Raw genomic sequence first — 9113 nt, 5'->3', positions numbered from 1 at the left:
TGGAGAAGAGATTAATTGGTTTAGGAAGTGTGGAACTAGCCGTTGCAAATATTCCATACCTAGTGGACTTAGACAAGATATTCCTATAATTTCTCAATTTACCGTTGAAGATTTCAACTCATGTGGATGTGTTTTAGAAAGGGTGGACCCCGCTGTTGCAAACATCCCATATATAGAGGACCTAGACAAAGATGTTCCTATTGCTCAAGTGACCGTTGGAGACTTCAATGCTATAGACGTGGACCAAGAGAAGATTGCTTACCTTTTGTAACGTGAACTTTCCAATATTAATTATCTAGTTTTACCGTTAAGAGTTTTCCATATAAAAAATAAATAAATAAATAAAAAATTGTACTGTTTTATTTCTCCTAAATATATAGAAGAGTCATATGGCTAGATAGAGCAACTCATGTTTTTGAGATGCTCTTTGTCTTTCTAAATCAATTCTCTTATTTTTCTTAAGTTTTAAGGTGTTACCTTATTGAGGTGAAACTCCACCAAATGCCACTCACTCTCTCTCTCTCTCTCTCTCTAAGTCTAGAACTTGCTGGAATGCAAAAATGAAAGAATGACTAATATGGCTAAAAAGTTAAAAAACTCATCCTGCATGATCGGACGTTCGGGGTATACTTCGAACGTTCCAATGGGATGTCAAACGTTCAGTTAGGGCTGTTGAAATATATATATAATATAAAATACTAAAATATAGAAGAGAAAGAAAAGTGAGCGGAAGCGGAGAGAGACGTATGAGCTACATCTTATATATTCACTGTCTCAATCAATATTACATAACTCTCTATTTATAGAGAGACAATGAGTAGTGACCAAGAAACCAAAATTAAACCCTAAAATACGTAAGGAAATAAATAAACCCTACATTACAAATTAAATAACGGAAATATAAAATATTCTAATAAAGGAAATAATATATTCTAACATCCCCCCTCAAACTCAAGGTGTAAGCTTGAGTTTGGAAAAGAGAATAAATTATCGATCGTTGGATCAAGACAATGCCGGCGAGAAAGGCTGAAAGTGACGGTCGAAGAAATACCGGAGAATAGAGACAAGCTGCTAAAAGAATCCGGTTAAGAGCCAAGCCGCAACTGACAATGACGGTCGAAGAACGAAAACTAGTCATTAAATCCCTTGAAAGGCCAAACCACATTGTGCCAGGGTTCGCCAATAACAAAGACGAGAAAGGCTGAAAGTGACGGCCGCAGAAATACCAGAGAACGTAGACAAGCCACTAAAAGAATCCGGTGAAGGGCCAAGCCGCAACTGACAATGAGGCCGGAGAACGAAAACTAGCCGTTAAAATTCCCGTGAAGGGCCAAAACTGCATTGTGCCAAGATTCGCCAATGAATAAAGCCGTGGATCACAATAGAATTAAGAGATCATCAGAAGAGAATGCTAGAAAACACCATAGAAACATCATAAGACTTTTATTGAAAACCACATAAACAGAAACGTGGCTCTGATACCATGTTGAAATATATATATAATATAAAATACTAAAATATAGAAGAGAAAGAAAAGTGAGCGGAAGCGGAGAGAGACGTATGAGCTACATCTTATATATTCACTGTCTCAATCAATATTACATAACTCTCTATTTATAGAGAGACAATGAGTAGTGACCAAGAAACCAAAATTAAACCCTAAAATACGTAAGGAAAGAAATAAACCCTACATTACAAATTAAATAACGGAAATATAAAATATTCTAATAAAGGAAATAATATATTCTAACAAGGGCAAACATCCAACATTCAAGTGGGATGTCAAATGTTTGGCTAGAGTGAAATTAAACATTCCATTTTTTATTTTTATTTTTATTTTATATATTCCATATCCAAGGGGAGGGAAAATGGGGATAATGATTCGAACTAGTGACCTTCACAGCTCTGCTTCATGAGGCGTAATCTCCAACCAATTGAGCTACCTATTGGGAATACATTAAACATTCCATTGGGATTCTTGAACGTTTGGAATTCGGAAGATGGGTACAATATCAAAGTTATTTATGGGGAAATCAGTTTATTTATTTTATGAGATTACAATATTTCATGTTAATTATAATGAGTAGCTCAATCGGTTGAAGACTATGGCTTATAAAGCGGAATTCACAAGTTTGAATCTCCTTACTCTTGTGCGGACATGTAAAAAAAAAAAAAAAAATCCAAGTGTTTGGCCTGTTCAACACGCCTTTCCTCTCATGTACGCCTGTGCACTGATAATAGAAACTGATGAGTTGAAGACAAAATTTCAGTTGAAAATTCATCCTTCAATTATTCAAGTGTGTAGTTTGGTCTAAATCATTTTCGACTTTAACAATCCATAGCTCATTTCATCATCCATGTATTTAACAATCAAAATATTAAAGCTTTTAAGCAGACATACATTATCATGCAGACATAAATTAGTGTACAAAATTTGATTGTAGGGAGTAATTTAATTTTTTTTTTTTTTTTGGCATATCTCAGAGACCTCTAAGTTCATTTTAATACCACAGAGAGCCAATTGTAAATCTTGTAAACTGCAAGGAGTGATTTTGCATTTTTCCCAAAAATTTACTCGGTTTGTAAGTTTTAGGCTCCACAAAAAGCCATATAGCCGTGAGGAGCCGTAGACTCAACTATCTTGGATTCAATTATGAACTAGGAGTTTTAATTTCTTAAATATTTTATATTATATTCTTAATTATTTCTTGTCATTTTGTATTATCATACTAGCTCTCCATTGGTCTTTCCATATACTTAAGCTTCAATTAATTTAACTTATTAGAATTGTTAGGATTATAGCTACTATTGTGCTCCTTGAATCATATTAGATAAATTAACTGCTCATGTGATCCATTTTTAGGGTTGAATACTGTCCAAAAGAATGTTGTTAGATGTACAATAACTTTTGTTACACGTTCCTTACAAACTAACGTGATAGTCTATGTGACACTTATCACGTGATCAGCTACCAAATAATTAAATTTATCTATTAAATTTTGTTATTTAATTTGTCACCATTAAAATATTGCCACATGAGTTTGCAAGGTCTGAATTGCCATAAAAGTTGTAGTACTTCTTGCATTTTCCTAATCTGTATCAATATTGTATGAAATCAAGATGTGCATAATTGTTTTAATAATTAAGTAGCTAGCTTTTTTATTATTTGACTATTTTTATACTTCATGTAATATTAAATTAATTTAGATGCTGTCATTTAATCAGTTAGAACTGATAATACAAAGAGTATTTTAAGTGATTTTTTATGTCAGACACTTAAAAGACAAAGCACTGTTTTCCACCTAAAATATATCAAGTCAATCGGTGTAATAAATGAGTGTGAATAGTAACATTACTAGCTCTAATACAATACTAGCAATTGGAATGGAGAAAAATTAGAAGGTTTTTAGTTTGAAATTTGTTTTATTAGTGACGCTGATCTACTATTGGACTTATCCATGCATCATGCCTTTAATAATTAGAAGCTCCTAATTAATTACCATGCAATAGTATTTGTACGGAACATGATCTCTCAATTTCCTTTGAACTGTAAAGTATCTAATTAATTATATTATATGGGTGCGTATTTTTGTTTTTCTTTTTACTTTTTGAGAGGACAAAAATATTACTAAAATATAACTAACTGAATATTTTGCAATTCAAAAATATCCAAATTCGTACCTGTTGAAGGAAGGAATTAAGAGGTTTGGAAGCATTAATTGGTCACACGGGAGTTGATATCATAGACAATATTGCGTCACGGTCTAAAGACCCTACTATATATTTCGTCTCATGCACACATGGAAGCGTGACGCTAGCCACAGATTCTTAATTCCCGATCCTACAATCGCGGCGATTAATGGAGCAACCAACATTAATATTCAATCAGATAATTTACTAGCTAGTAAGCAAGTAAATTACTCCAAGACGGAAAAAAAGGGAGGGGGGTAAAAGGAAAGCCTACTAGCTACCTATATATAGGCTTGCATTCTCTTCTTGAAAACTCCAAGCAATATCTCATTCTCATAGCCGTTGAAAACTCCAAGCAATATCTCATTCTCATAGCTATTAGCCTAGAGCAAGCAGAGATGGTGGGCAGATGGTGGAGAGAATGCATTATAGCATTTATCCTCACCTTCCCTTCAATGGCTCGCACTAATACTGCTATTGCGGCTATTCCCCCGATGCCTTGCATACCTTCCCAGGAATTCACCCGTCCTTCAGGAGCAGGTTAGCATGTTTATATCTTACCTAAATCATGCATCTATGTACAATTTGCCTTTGAAGCATATATATGAGGTTTTTTTTGTTTTTGTTTTTTTGTCACATACACGTGTCTTTGTTTTGATATGTACATGTATCGTCCATATTCTCACTTGTTATGTATGTGTAATTCTAATTACTTGTAAGGTATATACGAGTCTGTGATGCAAAGTTAGCTCAATCACCTCCTCGGTCTCCTGACCGAGGATGGTCGAATCACCCTAATGACTTTGGGCCAGGTAGCTCATCCCCACCCCTTCTAACCTGTTTATAGTGTGGCAGCAAGTGTTTTAAGAAACTTATTAGGTGTGCTAGAGTATATTTGCTATTGGTTAAATGTTGCCGTACATGTCAACATGTAATTTGAAGGTGTAAATCAAGGGTTTTATTTTACCTCATCCTTATTGAACTCAAACTCTTCCTGTTTGACTTTGTAAGTCTTCATTGATCACTTTAACTTGTAACTTGTAATTCTTATTGCTATATCAGCCGACACCAGCATCGGCAATGCCATCGGCGCCACCACCGGCACTGCCACCTCCACCTCCACTGCCACCGGCGTCGGCACCATCACCGGCACCGTAACTAGCGCCATCACCAGCACTAGCACCAACACCAACACCTTCACTTTCTGCACCAACACTTGTTTGACACCGGCACCAGCACTGGCTAGCTCGGTGTGAACATTCCACTTATAATATATGTCGTACTCATTCAATCAGAAGCTTGCATTATCCACAATAAGGCCAATTATCATATGTGTTATAAGGCCAATAGTCAAACCCACGTGTATTTGTAACATAGAAGCTTGTATTGTGTACAATAAGGCCAATTATCAAATATGGTGTGTTGTAAGGCTAGTAATCATATATATATATATATATATATATATATATATATATAAAGAAGCTTGTAATTGATAACTAACTTTCGTAACCATTGCTTTACGAGATTTTCATTTAGAATTTCTTGATAACTAACTAACTCATAACTAACTCATGTAAAAATGTCATGCCTCTTTAAATAAAAAGACATACTAAAGGTTATACACCAATATATTATTCAATATAGTGACACAAAATTACAATTTACACACAGAACATCGTATAGATGTATAAATCGCATAAAATTTTACTATCACAACGCCCTTAATTTTTGTTTAATCCATATAAATTAAAATATGTTAAAATCATTGTTCCTACCAAAAAAAAAAAAGCATTATTGATGTTAGCAAGGATCTTTAATATTATTGATGTGATACCTATCCATATAATTTTGAGCCATTAGAAAATATACACAACAAAATAAAAGTAAAAAAAAAAATCCTCCCAATGACTCACATCACATTCAATGCCTAATTATCTCTATGATGTTTCCAAAGCATTTAGGGAATGTTAGGTGCTTTCAAAGCATTTATATTCATTTTTTGCATAACAATCAAATATATTTTAATCTTCTTTGCTTTCAAAATCATAAAAAGCACTTTGAAAAAAATACCTGAAAATCGGAGTAAATCTTACAAAAAAAAAAAAAACCATAAAATGATCAAATGAATTAAAACATAAGACCCTTGATTTTAGTTTAATTTATATAAATTAAAACATGTTAAAATTGTGTTCCGATATGATTAATTTAAAATCAAAAGAAGCATAAAGGGAAAAAATATTGATTTTGATTATTAAAGAATTAATAGAAAATTAGTATGAATATCTGATAAATAAATTTTTGCCTTCTTTTGCTTTGAAAAAAAAAAAAATCACTTTCAAAATATGCCTAAAAATCGAAGTAAGTCATACAAATGAAAAAAAAAAAAAGACCTTAAATCATTCAAATGAATAAAAACATAAGACCCTTTATTCTAGTTTAATATCCATATAAAGTAAATCATGTTAAAGTCTATGTTCCCATATAAATATTTTTTCTTTTTGAAGGGGAAACATATCAGTCTCATTCATTGATAATCATGAGCATAAAGCTCTCTCTCTCTCTCTCTCTCTAAGTTTAGAACTTGCTAGAATGCAAAAATGAAACAATGACTGATATGGCTAAAAAGTTAAAAAACTCATCTAGCATGATCGGACGTTCGGGGTATACTTCGAACGTTCCAATGGAATGTCGAACGCTCAGTTAGGGCAAACATCGAGCATTCAAGTGGGATGTCGAACGTTTGGCTAGAGCGAAATTAAACGTTCCATATTTTTATTTTTATTTTTATTTTATATGTGTCCATATCCAAGGGGAGGGAAAATGGGGATGATGATTCGAACTAGTGACCTTCACAGCTCTACTTCATGAGATGCAGTCTCCAACCTATTAAGCTACCTATTGGAAATACATAAACATTCCATTGGGATACTTGAACGATTGGCGGAAGATGGGTACAATATCAAAGTTATTTATGGGCAAATTAGTTTATTTATTTTATGATATTACAATATTTAATGTTAATTATAATTTAGGTGTTGGTTTATAATACACGATTTATGGAATAAATGTATATATTTATTTTGGTGCATTATAAAGGAATAGTTCAATCAGTTGGGGACTATGGCTTATAAAGCGGAAGTCACAAGTTTGAATCTCCTTACTCTTGTGCGGGCTTGTAAAAAAAAAAATCCAAATTTTTGGCCTGTTTCAACACGCCTTTCCTCTCATGTACGCCTTTGCATTGATAATAGAAACTGGGGTGGCCCCCGCCAGCCCCATGCCTTGAAAAAAAAGAGAGTAATTTTATCTTTAAATTTGTTCAAAAATAAATTAAAATTTAGGTTTTTTTTTTTTTCCCTTCTTTTTTTTGGACTACTTAGGTGAGTAATATTTTTTTTCTTTATTTTATTTTATTTTATTTTTGTGTATGTACTTGTGATGCTTGTGTTCCACATTGATAAAATATAAACTAAAAGAGTAGTTAATATAACTAAGTGAATCTGTGGTCTCCTCTGATCTCCATTTTTGGCGGGTTTGCTTTAGATCTAGATCTAGTTTCTTCAACCTTAGATATGATCATCTCCATCAGCCAATGCGTGTCTTCCTAGGGATGTCTACGATGCCGTGCTCCTCCGCTACTGCTTATGGGGGTTTTTTTGTTTTTTTGTTTTTTTTTAATTTTTTATTCTTTTTTTCCTGGCCTTCGGATGAGGAATGGAATTGTCTCCTGACCTTCAGGCTGAGGAGGAGTAAATCGGTGTAGGGGGTTTATCTCTTACGGCCGGATTTTTATTTATTTATTTTTTTGTTGTTTTGATTTTTGGTCTTCTTTTTTTTTTTTTTTTTTTTTTTTTTTTTTTTTTTTTTTTTTTTTTTTTTTTTGTATTTGTATTTGTATTTGTATTTGTATTTGTATTTGAGCGATCCATGCCATAAATCTAGTCTACTTGGAGCAGATCTGTTCCTTAACTGTAATGGTACATGGGTTGACGGAAGCTTAAAGTCATAAATGTGTATTTGAATACTGTAAGATTTTTATGATTGTATTTAGGACTTTATAATTAACCTCATAGCTATTGGCTATGATTTCTTAGAGCTTTATGCTCTTGATTTTTATCAATGAAATTTAAAGATTTTTACTCAAAAAATATATATACCTAAGTGGATCTAAGCGCATTAGCTTAATTAAGCTTTTAGGCTACAAGTGTCCTAATATATATATTTACTTACTCCTGTTTGACTCATTTGATGTGTACCTCCCAAAATTTTCTGTTATAATTAATCTTTTTCTTTCTTGTCATTTTAATTTGTCTTATCATATATACTAACTCTTTATTGGTCTTTCCATTTGTGATTCAGTTAATTTAAGTTCACAGAAATTTTAGGGTTGCTCCTTGAATCATGGTAGATAAATTTTCAAGTACTCCGGAGACATTATCATTCAGTCAAATTACCTCACCAAAAACTTAGAGAGAGAGAGAGAGAGAGTTTTAGTTGCATTTTCTCCCATTTTTCACACGCAAACCGAACTCTATGACCAACCATCTCTTTTTACACAGTTATTATCAGTTAGTGTGTTGTTAATGCTGTGGAGTAACATTCAACTGTATATATCTACACTTATCAACTGATGGTCCCTCGACATTATAACACCTACTATATATTTGGATGCATTCAATCATCTATATATGCATGTATTTAACAATCAAAAGCTCTAACAACCAAAAGCTTGTGCATGCATACATACACATGCATTAATTGAAGGGAGGAAGACGTTTCAACATCTCTAGTAATGAAGCAATGCAAATGTTATGGACTTTTGTTGTACGTATTGACAATGTTGTCGATATCATTAAGTTATGTTGAAGTTAGTGGCTCATATTCTTTCACGCATAAAGAATAATATTGAAATAGCAGTGGTTGGCTGAGTGCACGATAACAACAATTTACAATAATAAATATACTACACAATGAAAAATCAGAGAGAGAGAGAGAGTTCAAGGGCACATATATAGTTGGACTTGCCAACTGATGGCGCCCCCTCACTATTATACTTACTATATATATATTTGGACTTATTCAATCTCCCACAACAATCAAAAACTCTAACAACCAAAAGCATGGGCAGCGGGACTTTTGTTGTACGTGTTGTCGATATGATTAATTTACTATATGAAAGGTACTCCTTGAGTATTCCATCTCATGCAAGCTAGGATCCGACTATATATAATTTATCGTTTCAAACACAACAGTCCATATCATTTATTATGCATCGTTATCAAAAGAATAATACAATAATCTTTATTGACATGTACTCTAGTATGAAGTTCAAATATTCCACATCTTCTACGTAATTTAATTGCAGTCGTAGGCAATCGTAGCATATATATATATATATATATATATATATCATCTAAGAAAAA

General features: G+C 32.9%; 1 protein-coding gene and 1 pseudogene across 1 annotated transcript; both read left to right on the top strand.

Moving 5' to 3' along the window:
* The window catches only part of LOC132184382 (uncharacterized), a 105572-nt pseudogene that overhangs the window by 84230 nt on the left and 12229 nt on the right, over window positions 1-9113 (top strand).
* Window positions 3661-5115, top strand: LOC132185847 (uncharacterized). Its single transcript, XM_059599644.1, has 2 exons — window positions 3661-4230; window positions 4753-5115. Exons 1-2 carry the CDS (start codon window positions 4089-4091, stop codon window positions 4944-4946), a joined length of 336 nt encoding a protein of 111 aa, XP_059455627.1. The 5' UTR covers window positions 3661-4088; the 3' UTR covers window positions 4947-5115.

This window comes from Corylus avellana, chromosome ca6 (assembly GCF_901000735.1).
Source record: "Corylus avellana chromosome ca6, CavTom2PMs-1.0".
Classification (NCBI taxonomy): domain Eukaryota; kingdom Viridiplantae; phylum Streptophyta; class Magnoliopsida; order Fagales; family Betulaceae; genus Corylus; species Corylus avellana.
This window is presented reverse-complemented; position numbering and strand designations above follow the sequence as displayed.